The sequence below is a fragment of the Canis lupus genome, chromosome 1, assembly GCF_003254725.2.
Source record: "Canis lupus dingo isolate Sandy chromosome 1, ASM325472v2, whole genome shotgun sequence".
NCBI lineage: Eukaryota > Metazoa > Chordata > Mammalia > Carnivora > Canidae > Canis > Canis lupus.
This window is the reverse complement of record NC_064243.1, coordinates 16,885,595-16,903,149: the sequence shown is the minus strand read 5'-3', so window position 1 is coordinate 16,903,149 and position 17,555 is coordinate 16,885,595. Positions and strand designations below refer to the sequence as shown.

The 17,555-nt window shown below is 44.7% G+C and overlaps 1 protein-coding gene across 2 annotated transcripts; it reads left to right on the top strand.

The window, feature by feature from the left end:
- Positions 1–1,406: 1,406 nt before the first annotated feature.
- SEC11C (SEC11 homolog C, signal peptidase complex subunit) lies at positions 1,407–17,107 on the top strand. 2 transcript variants are annotated; one of them, XM_025422135.3, is made up of 6 exons: positions 1,407–1,605; positions 7,927–8,036; positions 11,796–11,945; positions 14,070–14,189; positions 16,237–16,294; positions 16,907–17,107. In XM_025422135.3, the coding sequence occupies exons 1-6, from the start codon at positions 1,519–1,521 to the stop codon at positions 16,958–16,960; spliced, it is 579 nt and encodes a 192-aa protein (XP_025277920.1). In that variant the 5' UTR covers positions 1,407–1,518; the 3' UTR covers positions 16,961–17,107. The 2 variants fall into 2 exon arrangements, with proteins under 2 accessions (XP_025277920.1, XP_048966874.1); XM_049110917.1 differs by lacking the exon at positions 11,796–11,945 and having other exon boundaries at positions 1,414–1,605.
- Positions 17,108–17,555: the final 448 nt, after the last annotated feature.

The following is a 17,555-nucleotide window of genomic DNA, read 5'->3' as shown; positions in this document are numbered from 1 at the left end:
GATGGAGGGGAGGCTGGAATGCAAAGAAACAAGACTCAACCAATAGCAATTCTAATATCTTGCTCTTGAAAATTTTACAAAACTGTATGGCCATGCACGTGAATGATCCCAATGTTTACCTTCCATCAGCTTTATAGTGAATTTGTTTCTGGGATATTTTATTTATTGATTTTTATTTATTATTTATTTTTTATTAAGAATTTTATTTATTTATTGAGAGAGAGCAGGGGGAGGGGCAGAGGAAGAGGAAGAGTGAGAATCTCAAGCAGCTCCACACTGACTGAGTGCAGAGCCCTACTCCCAGGCTGGATCTCAGAACCCTGAGATTATGAGATTACGAGATTATGACCTGAGCCAAAAATCAAGAGTCTAACGCTCAACTGTCTGAGCCACCCAGGTGCCCCTGGGATTGTTAAAATTGCAACCTCTCAAAAAAAAAAAAAAAAATTGCAACCTGCTCCCTTCCCCCAGAGCACCTCATTCCTCTTACCCCCTTTCCATAGCACCACTTTTTTCCATAGCACCACTACCCTCTAGGTGCTGTAACATTTACTCCTTTATTATATCTACTCCTGTTAGAATGTAAGGATCTTGTTTTGTTCACTGATGCTTCTCAAGTGCCTAGAAAAGGGCCAGGTGCTTAGTAGATGCTTCAAAGAGATTTGTGAATAAATGAATGGAATGAATGGTCTAGCTAATCTAGGATCAAGACTGCGGTAATCCAGGATTTGGCAATTGTGAAATCTGTGTTCTATTTCAGACTCTGACCCTTAACCTTGGCCAGGTGCTTTGGACTTTCTGGGCCTCTGTTTTCTCGGGTATAAAATGAGGCGGTGACTTATTCACTCAAGTAATGTTTACTGCGACACAACTCTGGTCAAGAGGATGCAAAGATGCTCTCTTGCATCCAAACCCTGTGACTCATTGCAGGGCCTGGAGCTGCGGGGTTCAAATCTCCCTCCTCTCCCAAGCCCCGCCCACCCGCTCGCTCGGCTCCTCCCCGATTCGGCGCCGCCGGCGGCCCGGGCAGAGGCCCCGCCCCCTCTCGCCGCAGTCGTCCAATGGCCGCGATACACGGCGGGGTGAAAGCCGCGGAGCTTTAGGTGCCCTCTTGGCGCCTGACCAGAGTCCTGAGGAATGCGGTTCCTCTTGAACAGTCACTTCCCCGAGTTGCCCCTGCGATATGCGCGGTGACGCTCTCCCCCAGGTTCGCTCCGAAGGGTCGGCCGAGACTCCCGAGTCCCGTCGCTGCCCGTCCTAGGAGCCCTGGGTCTTCACTGGACGAGCCTCTCGCCCCGCGGCATTCTGGGAGTGGTAGTTTTCTTCCGCCCGGTTCCTTCCAGGTCGACCGGCGTGGCCGAGCCCGCGGAGGACTACCATTCCCAGACGCCCGCGCGAGGTGCCGGCCACGTGACCAGCAAGGACACGGGGCTGGGAGCCGGGGGCCGGGCCGGGGCTCCGCAGCCGCCTGTGACACCCGGGAGCCGGCGGGCCGCCTGGGCCCCTGGAGAGCCCGCCATGGTGCGCGCGGGCGCCGTGGGGACGCACCTCCCGGCGTCCGGCTTGGACATCTTCGGGGACCTGAGGAAGATGAACAAGCGGCAGGTGAGGGAGGCCCGCGCGCCCCGGGGCGGGGGGTGGGGGGGCGCGACCCCGGCGTGCCCGCGGGGAGTCGGGGCTCCCGCAAGGACAGCGCCTGGACACCGGCGCCCGCAGGCTCCCCGCCGCGCTGTCCGAGGCCCGGGGCTCAAATGCACGCACGCCCACCTGTGGGCAGGTGTGTGCGCTGGCCGGAGCGCGGGAGGGGCGGGGACCGGGATCCAGGCCCCGACGTCAGGTGTGCTGGAGGGAGCGAGGCCGGGGGGAGCCCTCGGCCGTGAGTGGCCGCTGTCCGTGCACGCGAGGCTGCGGGGCGGCCCCGCAGGAGGCAGGCGAGCTCCCGGGGCTCCCGAGGCCTGCCCCCCCCCCCCCCCCTCGCGGACGCGCGGCCGGAGCGCCGGCGAGCAGAACGGACTCCGTGCCCTGGACGGTGTAGACGGATTCGGTGTTCCAGAGGGGACCCCTTGGGTTCTGGCTTCGGGCTGCACCTTGACCCTAGGAAGCGGCGAGCGCGCAGGTGTGCGCACCTGGGGTTGATTTCTTGCGCTTCTGTGACCTCAGAGGAAGACTCCGCCCCGCGCTGCCCTCGGTGGGCTCCTTGGCCAGCCTCGCGGACTTTCTTCGGTGCAAGGGAGGAGCGAGTAGGGACTGGAAAGGAAGGCCTCTCAGCCAGGAAACATGCGGTTGCTTAAGCTTCTAGAAAGAGAATTTAGGGGGCCTGGAGGGCACAGTAGATCCTAATGGGTCCTAATACTTTTCTTTTATTGATGCAAAGAGTAAATCACGCTAAGAAGAATGGAAGCATCCTATTAGTGATTTTGATTGTCTTTGAAAATGCTGTAGGGGCTCCAGATGGCTCAGTGGGTTGAGTGTCGGCTCAGGGTGGAGCCCCCAGATGGAGCCCTGCACGGGGATCCCCGCTGGACGTGGAGCCTGCCTGAGATTCTTGCTCTCCCTCTTCCTCTGCTTCTCCCTCCAAAGGGAGGGAGAACAACAACAAAGAAAAGCGCTTAAAAAGGAAATGGTATCCATTCTCGTGATTTTGACACATCCCGTCATGGTTGCCACGACACCGTGGGGTGGGATGATGCCCATGGCATAGCGCTACTTATTCCTGTAGGCATAGGGGTTTGGTTGGGTTCGGTTTTCCAAATGGGATTTCATCTTCGTGCTGTCGTGTGGGAGAGTCTGGTGACTTGGATTTCAAGCCCCCACGTCTAAGCTGTGGCTTAGGATCTGGTGGTTTCCAGGTACACGTAGTGGATGAGAAACTCTCAGGAGCTTCTGTGATTAAGAGGAGTTGTGGCAGTGATTATTACCAGCTCGAAGAACCGACAGCGAATTCCCTGAGCGCTGATACTGCTCCCAAGAAAATCCTCCAGAAAATAGAGCTTTTATTTAAAACCCTAGGCTTAATTGGCCGGGTTTTTAAAATGTCTCTAAAATGGGTACTGATTATTGGTGGTTGTAATTGCAGACTATCAGGGAAGGCCTTCTGGTGAATATATCAATTCCTAAACTAGTTTGGAAGATCTGTGTATTCCCACTCTCAGTGATAAGGCCTTCAGTAGCTGTTGCATTGTCTATGTTTTGCTAGTTTTCTAATTAAAATGCAGAAGCTCGAATCTGCTGCCTCCTGGTCCTTTTTTTTTTCTTTCTTCTAAGCGTTGTCCTCTTGTTTCTTTTTATTTTTTCCCTCCAAAATAGCAGCCTCTGACACCTTGTCAGGCATGCATGCTCCACCAATCTTGGAAGTGGAACCTCCTTTCTCTGCTGTCCCAGCTTGCTATGAAGTAAGGCACGAGAGCACACGCAAAACAAGGACTCTTTGTTTCTGCAGCGAGGAAGAGAGGAAGGAAGAAATGCAGCTACTGGCGTTTCTGCTGCTTTGTCAGCCAGAATATTTGGTCTGAAATGTTTGCTTGAAACTCTCAGACATTGGCTGTTTCAGCTTTGGTTGACAAAGCCCCGAGTGTGGGTTTCCTTCTGAACTTCACTGGGGCTATGAATGGCGGAGTGTAGAAAGTTGGTAGGTGAAGATGAACAAACAAAAGGCACCAGTGAAATGTGGCGGTGTTTTTTTTTTTCACATTCCAGTCAGTTTGTCAATAATAGTTCAACCAAAATTGTGTTTCTAGATTCTAGGTGTTTAATACTAGACTTGGATTAGTAGGTTCTGTAAAGGTAGGGCGTTGCAGTTGATCTGCGGTTTTGCAGTTAGCTCAACTGTTAGGTTTTTGTATAACAGGTCATTTCTTTAGCAAATAGATGTTTTGCTCAGAGGAACTTTTTTTTTTTTTTTTTTTTTTTAGGAATTGATCTTACTTCCCCTTGATGAATTTTTCAAGCATAGAAAGTCATGCTGGAAAAAATATTGTCCGTACTAGGTCTTTGTTGCATAAATGGCAAGGTTTTATACTCTGCTTTTATCAGGGTGGAGTCCGATGGTTTGAAAACCTGTCTAAAAATGACACTTTCTGTTTAAAAATGTGGTTTGGGGCTTTCCCAGTCAGATCTGTAATTCATGATGAAACAACATTTGCTTATCAGGGCCTTCAAGTCGGGCAGAGCAGCTGGAGAAGTTTTCGGAAGTGAGCTACGGTGAACAACTTCTGCTTTATGCTGATGCGCCTTGCAAGGCGGATTTTAATTTGGAAGCAAAAGTTTAACGTGTTACAGTCCAGCACTTTTAACAGTGATCTGCCTGGCATTCCAGTTTCCTTCTTTGCTCTTCCGGGGATTTAGGGATTTAGTGATAGTTTCATAATTTGCTATTGACACAGCAAAGAGTTTTTTTTAAAAAATGGTGTATAACTTAATTTTGAATTATGTTTAACTTTTTCTTCTCAATTATTACATCAGAATATCTTCACGGTTGTGTTAATTCATTTTTACATCTGTATTTTCAGTTGTTTCCTCCAAAACTACCTGGAATTAGAATTACATAATTTCACAGACATGTAGTAGGAGCAATCTGAGCTCTGCTTTTCCTACCTTACTGCCACGTCAGACCATGTGTTCCAGTTTTGTCACCCTCTTCAAAGTAATTATCTTAATGGCCATATAATATTCTGTCAAATTCCTTTAAACATTTACTTTCCCCAGACTTTGGAATTATTCCATGCTCATGACAGAAATTTTAAAGAGTGGGGAATAGTTTATAGAAGATTCAGTCATTTGTATTTCCACCCTCCCGAGATGGCCTCTGTTCGCCTTTGAGGGCAATTCCTTGTGTTTGTTTTACAGACTGTTTTGCAGTTTGCAGAGATTCTGCTGCAGCCTACACTTTTGTTTTAAATAGTGCAGTGAATTGCCATTATTTTACTCAGTCATTTCTCTGTTGTTGCTCCCTTATTTCCTTTTCTCCATTACTAGAAATAGGACCGTGAGGCATATCTTTGGGCCCTAAATCCCTATCTGCCTTTATTGTAGACTGAATTGCTAAAGTAGGATTACTGGGCAGAAAGTAACCTCGTGATACTAGTGCCAGATTGCTCTCAGAATGACTGTGTCCACTTGCCTTCTCACCACAATGTACCCTGGACCAGCGCTGAGTATTAGCATAAAAAAAAAAAAATACCCCAAACTTGAAATTTGCTAGGCATAAAAAAGGAGAGGGGAGAGAGGGAGGCAGGATTTGTTTTGAACACTCTGTTTATTCACTGCTTGTATTTCTTCTTTGGAAAATTAATAGTTTTAAGCTTTTACCTCTTTTGTTGTCGTCGTTGTTGTTGGGATTTTAGTGTTTTTCTTACTATTAGTTTATTTGTGCTCACCATGTATTAAAGATGTTTATTTTCTCACGATTTATTCAACAAATTGAGAACTTACTTTTTGTCAGACTTGTGTTGGACATTGGAGGTACAGCTGTGAACAAGGCCAACATGGCCTTTGCCTTTGTGGAACTTACAGTCTAAGGTAAAAGATACATTTAAAATGATGTGTATAATTATGATAGTGATGGGTGGCATAAAGAAGTACAGGGTGTTGTGAGAATGTGTAACAAGAGGCCGTGGGCTGGTCTACAGCAGAAAGTAGCAAACTCCAGCCCTCCATCTGTGTTTGTTTAGAGACAGAGGGGGCTGGTGGAGTGGGGTTAGGTGGAGGAGCAGAAGGGAGGGAGAGTCTTAAGCAAGTTCCATGCCCAGCTTTGAACCCAATGTGGGACTCATTCTCATCAGAGATCGTGACCTGAGCCGAAATCAAGAGTCAGGTGCTTAACTGACCAAGCCACTCTGGTGCCCCCCACCATCTATTTTCATAAAGTTTTAGTGAAACAGCCATATTCATTCTTTTCTATATCGTCTTTAGTTGCTTTCTCGCTACACTGGCAATGTTGAGTGATTTCAACAGAGACTATATATGGCTTGTAAAATACGTATTATCTAGCCCTTTACAGAAGAAGTTTGCTGACACCTAGTCTAGTGGGTCAGGGAGGGCTTCCCTGGGGAACTCATGTTAAAAGCAGGATTTAAGATGAGTGTCAGTATGCTAAGGAGTCTAGGGAGAGAGGCTCGGCAGAGGAAGGAGCCAAGCAGAGGAAGGAGCCAAGCGCAGCTCCTGGAGGGGATAGGAGCACGTGCTCTCTGAAGCATTGACAGATACGAGTGGACCTGGAGTGCAGTGAGCTTCACCTGCTGAAGCTAGGGAGTAGGGGGTGGACCAGACAGAGCCTTAGAGACCATATTCACCCTCGGAGTAGTGGGATGCAACTGAAGGGATGCAGTCGAAGGGCAGTGGAAGCAGGGCATAGAGATGATCAGGTGGCTAGAGGTGCATTTGCAAACGAGTGTAAGAGTGTAACTTGGAGAGTGCGTTGGAAGAGATGTATACGGACATCAGGAGACTGGTTAGCAGGCTCTTGCAGTTGCCCAGTGGGTTCTGTTGGTGAGAATAGTGCCAGTGGGGAGAGAATAGGACAGATTGCAGAAATGTTTAGAAGGTACAATGTATAGAATGAATGGGGGGAGTGGGTAGGACAAGAGCCCTGGCGTTAGGTGAGCGCATATGGCGAAGAACAGGTGTGCCTGGGCAGGTAGAGGGGAATCATTGAATTAGAGACGTGGGGGTTGGGCAGTTTCAATTCCAGGTATGTTTGAGAGTGGTTGGTTCGGGTGGAGGGAGAAGGACTTTGGAGAGGAGGATGTCTAGGAATTAAGACACCAGAGCGCTGGACAGGATGTCCACGTGGCTCTTCGGATCACCTAGGACAGAGGTTGTGAGGAGGAAGGTTGAGGCAGGTACTAGAGTGAAGAGCTCTCCTGGAAGACACTAAGTGCAGAGGCCAAGGAACTTACATTCCAAGTAGTAGTAGGCACAGTGACTTTCATCCCTAAAGCCCCTTGGAAAACGGTAGACGTCTGGCCCGACAATCCAGCGAAGCCCGACAGGGTGGGCAGGTGTTGCTGTCTTCCATGTAGTCACCAGGGGTTGGGTGTGTCAGCAGTGTCAGCAGGACAAGCTCTGCGAATCTTAACTCTGGTGTGAGGTGGGGTGAGGTCAGCTTAGAACTAGATACTATCTTGTGTAGCTTTCTGCCTATGTTCGTTCGTTCGTTTTGTTTTTGTTTTTGTTTTTAAGATTTTACTTATTTATTCATGAGCGACACAGAGAGAGAGGGAGAGAGAGGCAGAGGGAGAAGCAGGCTCCATGCAGGGAGCCTGACATGGGACTCAATCCCGGGTCTCCAGGATCAGGCCCTGAGCTGAAGGTGGCGGTAAACTGCTAAGCCACCCGGGCTGCCCTCTGCCTATGTTCTTAATCAGACATTGTTTACTTTTTAAAGACATTTATTGAAAATTTAAACATCCAGATGTTTACAGTTTTTGTTCATTCTGAAATGTAATTTCAGATGTACAACAACCTCATTGCTAAGAACTATAGGGCTTGGAAGCCTCATTTGGGGCCTCTTTGGCCAGGGGGCTAAGGAGCTAAACCATACTGCCCACCCCAGGCTCTCAGGTCAGATGTGTGCTCCCTACACTGGAGCGGGAGGTCCTCAGGGTAGAACTTGAATAACAGGGCTCTTCAGGGTTGAGGGTTCTGGGAAATCCCAGAGAGGTTAAGTACAGTCTCATCGGGTAGGTCCCATGGATTGCTCTGGGGTTTTTCTATCAGTGCTCACTGAAAGAGAGACAGTATATGGAAGGCGCATTCCATTGGCAAAAGTTGAAATACTACCTGAGTTTGTAGTCTGTGTGAATTAGTTTAATGTCCAAAAATCACAACTTTACTTTTTTCTTTTTTTAAACAAGCTTATCTCCGGCTTAGGGTTAGTGAATATTCTTCTACTGGTTTTCACTTTGGGTTTGGCCTTTTTCGTTCCAGCTCTATTACCAGGTTTTAAACTTTGCCATGATCGTGTCTTCTGCGCTTATGATCTGGAAAGGCTTGATCGTCCTCACCGGCAGTGAGAGCCCGATCGTGGTGGTGCTCAGGTAGGTCTGCAGGCTGTCACGCTGCTGCTCCAACACAGAGGAGCAGTGTTGGCCTCAGTGAAAGCCTGCGTAACAACCAAGACTCAGTATTTTCATTGGATAGAGCGTTAGAATTGTCTTTGTTGATACCATTTTCTTTTCTTTCTGGCCTTTGTTGAAAAAGCTTATCTTTTTCAACACACATTTTAGAGCTTTTATCACGTTGATGCTAATGTTCCAGGGCAATATATTTGCTTTTGTATTTTAATGCTTTAATCCACCTAGAATAACAGTCCTATGTGATTACTTGTGTACAAGTTGATTTTTAAACATAAGTAATTTAAAACTGTTACTTGAGGGCAGCCTGGGCGGCTCAGCAGTTTAGCTCCGCCTTCAGCCCAGGGCGTGATCCTGGAGTCCCGGATCGAGTCCCACGTCGGGCTCCCTGCATGGAGCCTGCTTCTCCCTCTGCCTGTGTCTGCCTCTCTCTCTCTCTCTATGTTCTCATGAATAAATAAATTAAAAAAATATTTTATTTATCCATTCATGAGAGAGAGAGAGAGACAGAGAGATTGAGGCAGAGACACAGGCAGAGGGAGAAGCAGGCTCCATGCAGGGAGCCTGACATGGGACTCGATCCCGGGACTCCAGGATCAGGCCCTGGGCTGAAGGCAATGCTAAACTGCTGAGCCACCCGAGCTGCCCCTGAGCCACACACAGGCTGCCCAATAAAATCTTTAAAAAACAAAACAAAACAAAAAACCTGTTACTTGGTTTTCTTTGTACCAGACACAGGGGAGTGTATCTCCCTCGTGCTTAGCAGAGTGTGCTGTAGTTTTTCAAGCTGCTTCTGCAACACTGCTGTTGGTGGCTATTCTCTTCTTGAGGCTATTATTCTTATAAAGCACAGACTGTTAATTCTTGAAAAGTTAATACTTTAATTGACTTCACATAGCCATCAAGTCATACAAGGCAGGAAATGTAATCAATTTGAAAATCAAGCACCATGCCTGGGAGCCCTTTGGTGCCACACGCTGATCTCTGTCCAGTATGTCCTAGACCAGCCTTACGGTGGGTGGGAATGGACCCCATGTGTTTTATAGGGTGGGGAGCGGTAGGCTATAGCAGTGACTGTGGCCAAGGCCAGCACGCAGGGTCGGTGGCTCACAAACCAGCACCCTTTCTCTCCACTGGGCCCTGCTATCACATCATGGGGCTTCAGCCTTGGCCTGACTTCACCAGGTTGCCCTTGTGTGGCTGGCCAAGGGGCCTATTCTAGAGGGACACTGCTTTCCTAAATTTAGGAGCCTTAGGATAGCATATGGGTTTCTTTTTTTTTTTTTTTTTTTTAAATTTTTTTTTAAAATTTTTATTTATTTATGATAGTCACAGAGAGAGAGAGAGAGGCAGAGACACAGGCAGAGGGAGAAGCAGGCTCCATGCACCGGGAGCCTGACGTGGGATTCGATCCCGGGTCTCCAGGATCGCGCCCTGGGCCAAAGGCAGGCGCTAAACCACTGCGCCACCCAGGGATCCCAGCATATGGGTTTCTGATTCACTGCTGTTCACACTATGCTTTAGGAATGCCCTGGGGTCCAGTGGCTAGGTTAGGAGGGAGAAGGGGATCAAGTGTGTGGATTCTAGACACCTCAGCCTTGTTTCAGTTATGACAGCTCCATTTTTATGTATTGTATATGGATATGCATTCTGATAGATTTCATTCGAAGGAAGGATTTTAAGGCTTTTTTTTTTTTTTTCATTAGAAATTTAAAAATTTCTGGGGCACCTGAGTGGCTCAGTTGGTTAAGCATCTGCCTTCAGCTCAGGTCATGATCTCAGGGTCTTGGGATGGAGCCCTGCACTGGGCTCCCTGCTCAGAGGGGAGTTTGCTTCTTCCTCCCCCTCTGTCCCTCACACTGCTTGTGCTCTTTCTCTCAAATAAATAAATAAATAAAATCTTAAAAAAAAAAAAGATTAAGACCCATAATTTAGGTGGGCCCTCTCACTAACAGATAAAGAACCTGAGGCCCACGAAGGCCAAGCCACTTACATGTCTTACAGTTACTTTTGGCAGAGCCAAAACTAGACCCCAGACATTCTGATTTTCCTTAAATCACACCAACACACTTGTACACAGAAATCGTTGTAACATTCCAGTCTGTAGGACTTTTTTTTTTTTTTTTTTTTTTAAAGATCCTTTATAGTTCTAAAGCAGTTTGGCTTGTCAGCATAAACTGTTGACATCATGAGAGATGCATGGCCTTGGGGAATACTGACCTTTGGGGAACCCCTGGCCCATGAGGAAAGCAAGTGTAAGTTGATAGTAGTGAAAAATTTAAAGAAGTGCTCTCCCCATGGGACACAATAGTGACCCTTTTTTAAAAAAAATTATTCATGAGAGACACAAAGAGACAGAGACATAGGCAGAGGGAGAAGCAGGCTCCCTTTGGGGAGTCCGATGCAGGACTCGATCCCAGGACCCCAGGATCACGACCTGAGCCAAAGGCAGAAGCTCAACCACTGAACCTCCCAGGCGCCCCACAATAGTGACTTGATGATAAACTACTCTTCTGCCTCTGAGACTTGCCCAGGAGGTTTTTCTGGCTGTAGTTCTTAATTGTTTGCTCTTCTTTTTCCCTTGTAGTCATTTATATTTCTAGCCTTCTCTATGTTTCTTATTCAGATTTCCTAATTTTGAATGCTAGATCTATTATAATACCCAGTGTCACTGGTTTCACTTTTAATAAACACATCAGCAGGTACTTAGCAACCGGCCAGTGATTCTCCTTGCTGGTCTGCATGTGCCGATGAGTTTAAGGTGTTCCCAGCCAAGAGGGACACGAAGGCCAAATTCTTGAGCTGCTCCTGTGAGAAACCCACATTTTCCTTTGAAGCACTGCATCTCACCAGTCTGGTTCTTCCTCCCAACATCTTGCCCTCAACAAACTCGCCCGTTTTTTGATCGTATGGCCCCTATGTTGCAGTCTTCTTCGGTCTTATTCATTTTGTCATGCATTAAGACAAAGCATGAGCATATGGAAAATGCATTCTGATTTGATAATTTCAACTTCTACTAGATTACAATTTACTTTGAATCCACTGAAGGTTTTTGGCTTGGGTTTAAACCAGTACCACGTAGGATTATTTATTGACCTCCAAATCAGAAGTAGTCAACAATGGTTAAAATTGGGCTTTCTGTAAAATATGGTTTAAAGGATGATGCTGCAGTAGTCCAAAGACTTGGGTTCAAATTTTGTCCCAATCTTCAGCTTGGTTTTCAGATAGATCACTCTCTTAAAGCATTCATTTGTTTGCTTCTCTTCTTTAAGCGGGAATGCCCACATCCTAGGTGCTGAGGACGAGCCATGAAACGCAAGAATTGCCCTAGAGTATCAACCAGCCTTCAGAGTCTGCACTTCTGAATGAAGACAGTAATGTATTTGTAGATGTAGGATCTTTTTTTGAGGCTAAAAATTGGCAGCTTTTCCTTTAAAGAGTTCACATTATACTTCGTTCTCTTTCTACCTAATAGAAGGTACAGAGGGGCCTGCTACTATCCTTTTCATACTTATTCTAAAAAGAAATCATTTCCTTTCTCACTTAATGTCATCATCATGAGCAGTCAGAAGGGAACCACTGTGGCTTGTCTGATAGCTCCCTGATCTACCTGACGATTGATGGCAGTTGAGATTTTCACTGATATGTTTATTATTCTTCATGAGTTGTAAAGTTCCCCTGTGAACCCAGGCTAATTGGATGTGATTTTGTGTTTCTTCCCAGTGGCAGTATGGAGCCCGCCTTTCACAGGGGCGACCTTTTGTTCCTGACAAACTTCCGGGAAGACCCTATTAGAGCTGGTGAAATCGTGGTCTTTAAAGTCGAAGGACGAGACATTCCAATAGTTCACAGAGTGATCAAAGTTCATGAAAAGTAAGGTGGCTTTACTTCTTTTTGTAAATTTTGGTAGCCAGTTTTATTCATTCATTCATTCATTCATTCATTCATTCCATTAGCACTGATTGTTATCTAACTTTTTTTTTTCCATTTTTCTTCCTCAAGTTTTTATTTAAATTCTGTCTAGTTACCATACAGCATAATATTAGTTTCAGGTGTGGAATGTAGTGATTCAATTTGAGTAGCCAGTTTTCATGGTCGATTAGAAAGTAGCAGACACTCCAGATTATGCTCCTCGTCTTGCCATTTACTAACTAGGTGACTTTGGACCTGCTACTTTACCCGGTCTGCAAGACAGGGATGGTAACATTATCATTTCCCACTGTGACTCATGGGGCGATTATGAGAACTGAGCAGACAGGTGTTTTGTTGAGGCACTTGGTAACTTGAGTTGCTGTACACCATAAGGTGGAATGTATGAGAGCGTGATGGTTATTTGAAGGCATCTCAGAGAAAATCCAGTCCCATTGCAGCTGAGGGTCATGATGATATGAGGACTGTTTTCTGAAATGTAGGAAGCAGCTCCTGTTTCTCTGTGTCACTTTGTACCCAGTGGCACTGACAGCAGTAGCCTTATCCCTGAGGATAAGGCCCATCCCATGGTTTAGCCATGTCCTGCTTTTGTTCACCACCCTCCCAACCCCCACCACAAATGGTCTTCCTTTCCTTTAAATGCCAGTGGTGGCTTCTGAAGACACTTTTTGGGAACTAGAACCAATTACTTCTGTCTCAAATGTATTAAGTTCCCAGGAGAGAGTACAGTCACACGGTTAATGAAAATGGTACATGCTCTACACTTGGTTATTCATTTACCTCTCGCAGCTTTTAACATGCTTGACTTATGGAATTAAACTGAGATGTGTGTATATTTGTATTTTTAAAATAGGGCAGCCCCGGTGGCTCAGCGGTTTAGTGCCGCCTTCAGCCCAGGGCACAATCCTGGAGACCCAGGATCGAGTCCTATGTCGGGCTCCCTGCATGGAGCCTGCTTCTCCCTCTGCCTGTGTCTCTGCCTCTCTCTCTCACTGTATCCCTCATGAATAAATAAAATCTTTAAAAAATAAAAATAAAAGAACACTTCTCATTTCACTTTGTTTTGGCGTAAACATTGGAATGACCCTGTTTCAGTTTGTGTCCAGCTTGTGGTACTGCACCATGGGATGTGATGTCCACTTGTTGACTTACTGATAAAGAAATAGGCATGGTCATAATGTGACAGCTGACTTAAAAATTCTACAGATGAGAAATTATTCAAAGTTAAAGAAATAGTGATTTTCTGTAATTTGCATGAGTTGTGGGAGTGACTGGTTGGGGTTTTAGCTTCTTGATTTCCTTTATAACCGCAGCTGCAAATCAGCCTGCTCCTATTGGCGTACTTTCAAATCTTTGTGGGCTTTTAATATTTTATCTAATTACAGTAGTGCATTTTTTTCATTTGTCTTATTGAAAGAAGACCCTCTTTATAGCTCCATAATGCTATAATGTTGTGTTTCTAGTGTCAAGGCTATGCAAGCACCGGCTTAGAATGTTTAAAATTAATCCCATGTGTCTCTTTAACACACTGGTTTTATGCCATTTGTGATTCCTGTTTCTTTGCAAACCAGATTTTATACCACTTTGCTCAGGGCTGAAGGAAATAATGCATTAACATTCTACATTTGGCAAGGAAAAGTAAGTTTGAGGGGGGGAAAGGGCCCATCTGCATTTGAATTAGCTTGTGCTCAAATCTGTGTGATCTGGGACCAAGTTCATGTCTAGAGTGAAGGAGAATATAATCCGTGTTCACAAGTTGGTCTTAGAGGACTAAGAGAGTGAAAACAGTTGCTGGAAGCTAATCATTCCCTTGCTGGTGCCCTCGCGCTTTGCCATGCTTTTTGGTTGTCAGGGTAACTTGAGCATTTTAGATTTTGAGTCTGCAAAATCACCAGTGGGTTAGACTAGTGTGTTAGTTTGGATGGTTATCTACCAAGAAAGATCAAGTCCTTGTCGAATGCTCGTCTAAATGCACGTATCTGACTGTGACATGGTGGGTAAACTAATTGTTTTCTAATGATGCTGTGCAGAAAATCATTTTTGAAAGGACATTATTTTGCTTTCTAGAGATAATGGAGACATCAAATTTCTGACTAAAGGAGACAATAATGAAGTTGACGACAGAGGCTTGTACAAAGAAGGCCAGAACTGGCTTGAGAAGAAGGATGTGGTGGGAAGAGCCAGAGGGTGAGCATTAACTCTGAAGTTATATAAAAGAGTCAGAAACCAGAAAAATAGAAACAAAGAAACTAGGGGCACCTGGGTGGCTCAGTTGGTTAGGAGTCCGGCTCTTTGTTTCAGCTCTGGTCATGACCTCAGGGTCACGAGATTTAGCCCTGTGTGGGTCCCTCTGTGGGGTCCTGTGCTGAGTGTGGAGCCTGCTCGGGGTTCTCTCTCTGCCCTTTCCTCCCTCTCTGTCTCTCTCAATCTCTCTCTTCCTCCCTCAAAAAAGAAAGAAAGAAATAAACTCAATGTATAAGATAATAGAGTCATTGATTACAAATTTCATGTGTCAGGAGAGTTGTACATAGTCCCATTTGTACTGTGTACTACATTTACTGTGTAAATACCACTTTCCTGAGACCTAAAATCTAAAACTGAATGCAAGTATATTATCGATATCATTGGCTTAATTCTATATTTGAAAGAAATCATTACCTAGAGATTAGTCATTGTGGTTTTAAATAGCAATTGCAAGAAATCCTCCTAGAGATAACCACTGTTTAAAACTTAAGTGAATATTCAAGACATTCCCTGTGCCTGTACAGATGTGTGTGCATATATAACTTTACATAGTAGAGTTTTATTTTATTTTTTCACCCAGTAAGAAGTTGGAAATCAATTCCTGTGTCAAATGTACATCCATATATTTTTAAACAGTTATGTACTGTTGCACTGAGAACCTTAAAATTATAACCTAGCCAATCCTCTTTTGGTGTTATTTCCTGTTTTTTTTACCACCAGAAACAGTTATGTGATAATTTTTTTTTTTTTTTTTTAAGATTTTAGAGGTGGAGACACAGGTAGAGGGAGGAACAGGCTCCCTGCAGGGAGCCCGATGTGGGGCTCGATCCCAGGACCCAGGGATCATCACCTGAGTCAAAGGTGTATGCTCAACCATTGAGCCACCCAGCTGTCCCTGTGATAAATCTTTTAATATTCATCTTTGCATAATTGTTCCAGCAATGAGTTCTGCTTCTGATTGACACAGCAGAACGTATATCCTCTTATTAAAAAAACAAAAAGGGCAATTCTTCCCCTTTCTTGGTGACCCTTTCTTATGTTTAACCCTTGTTAGAAGTGTCTTTTTTTTTATCTTCTCTAAATCCCACGAGCTGTTTAAGGCTGGGGAACCTGGTTACCACTTTCTAAGACTTAACTTCATCAATCAGATTGTGGTTTTGAGCCCTCTCTTTGCTCCTTTTCTCCATCTGCTCACCTTCAAACTCTATGTTATCGCATCTCCACTTGGTTATCTGTGGGGAGATGAGAGAGACTTCCAGCTGGTCTATTTTTAGACGTCTTGGGGACAGACTTTGTATAAAGGAGAGGTTGGAGCTGCTGATTTACATAGGACTGGAGGGTATGGGGTGCCCTACCCGGTTTCCCGTTAGTGAGGTGACACTTGGGTCCACTGATTGCACCTTGACATGAATTTTGTCAGCAGAATCATTGGCTCGCTTAGCCCCCAATGTCTACGATCATAATCAGGTGCAGGTATAAATGTGGGATTCACATCTGTGTTCACTGCCCCAAAAGTGTGTTTGTTACATCTGAAAAGCCCTGTGAAATGTAAATGATGATGGTTCTTCCAGTTACAAACTAATTCTCCATGTACTTTGAAAGCTCTAACAGCCGTCTTTATAGAGGCTGTCTGGATGGGACTTCTCCACTAAAAGAATTAAAAACTAGCTTGATGACAGTTGTCAATTCCATTTGTACAAGTGGCTCAACTAATTATTTTAATTCTGTTATGGTGAATACAGCGAGGGAAGATGAGCAGCATCACTAGTTGAAATCATGTGCCTGCTTAAAAATCGTCCTGCTGTTAGTTGTGATGCTTTTGATTAATAAAGCCTTTTGAGACAGGGGTGAATGTCAGCTGTATAGCCCCAATCATTGCTACTCCCAAGGAAGATTTGTGTCACCAGGTTGATAGAGAGTATTTTTAAATGTTACTATCATCATACTATAAACAATTTTTATATTTCTGGCTTTTCATCCCAAAATTTAGGTTTTTACCATATGTTGGTATGGTTACCATAATAATGAACGACTATCCAAAATTCAAGGTAGGAATATATGTGTATGTCTGAATTAAAAATACATGTGTGTGTGTGTGTGTATATCTTGGAGCTTTGGCACATGCAATTGTAAAGATGCAGTCTGTTTAAAATGTTTTGCGGGTTTTTTTTTCTGGAGAGTATTTGTATTTAACCACAAATTAACATAACTAAATTATTGACAACTAAGTTAGTTATATAAAAGAGCTACTTCCATCTTTTGTGTTCATAATGTATTCTAAAATGGCACCTCTTTATTACTTTTTATCATGGAAACCTTTACACATCCAAAAAAAAAGTAGTACAATAAACCCAGTAATGAGGATCTCTGAACCTTAATAAAAATGGTATTTATATTTTTGAAAAACCACTTGAAAAACAGTAGAAAACCTACGCAAGAAGGAGCAATGAATTAGCTGTGTTTGTTGGGTGCTTGATCCTTAGTCAATATATCTGGGGGGCATCGAATAGCTAGTTTGGAGAACCAGGCAGGCAGGGGGGAAGAGGGCATCTTTTGATTCTGTCCTTAGTCTAGTACTGAGCAGACTTCATCTGAATACATTTATAGACCAAACTTATTTGTAGAGCTCACAGTAATTTCCCACTGTGTTTTCTTTACAGTATGCTCTTTTGGCTGTAATGGGTGCATATGTGTTACTAAAACGTGAATCCTAAAAAGAGAAGAAGTTCCTGAGACCAGATTGAAATGAATTCTGTTGAAAAAGAAGAAACCTAATATATTTGAAATGTTCCACTTTCTGTATAAAAGGAGACAATGTGGAGACATTTTTGTCTTGTCCAAATAAATGATTCATCAGTAAAGATTGTTTTCTTTTGTGGGCTCGATTCGAACCTGCGCAATCTGTGTGCCGCTCATGGTTGTCATTCCAAACCAAGCACAGGGGTCTGGGCCACTTCCAGAATCAGGCAGGTCACTTCTGGACCTGCCAGTGGGGACGATGCATGGTCCCCCACGATGTAGTTGTAATGTCTGAATTTCAAAAATAAAATTCTTTGCATAGCATAGTAGCATTTCTGGGAGGAAATGAACAAGCCCTTAAAAGGAAATGATTTCTTATTTATTACAGTATAATCTGATAAGTTAATAAAGCCTAAAACCCTTTTAAAAGGAAAGATGTAGGGACACCTGGGTAGCTCAGCATTTTGAGTGTCTGCCTTTGGGGCTCAGGGCATGATCCTGGGGTCCTAGGATCGAATGCTGCATCAGGCTCCCTACGGAGAGCCTCCTTCTCCCTCTGCCTGTGTCTCT

What these genes read in the sequence shown, in the direction of transcription:
- SEC11C (XM_025422135.3), top strand. Translation starts at nt 1,519, where the DNA reads ATGGTGCGCGCGGGCGCCGTGGGGACGCACCTCCCGGCGTCCGGCTTG. An exon ending in CCGATCGTGGTGGTGCTCAG is followed by an intron (nt 8,037 to 11,795) that starts GTAGGTCTGCAG and finishes GTTTCTTCCCAG; the next exon opens with TGGCAGTATGGAGCCCGCCT. An exon ending in ACGACTATCCAAAATTCAAG is followed by an intron (nt 16,295 to 16,906) that starts GTAGGAATATAT and finishes TTTTCTTTACAG; the next exon opens with TATGCTCTTTTGGCTGTAAT.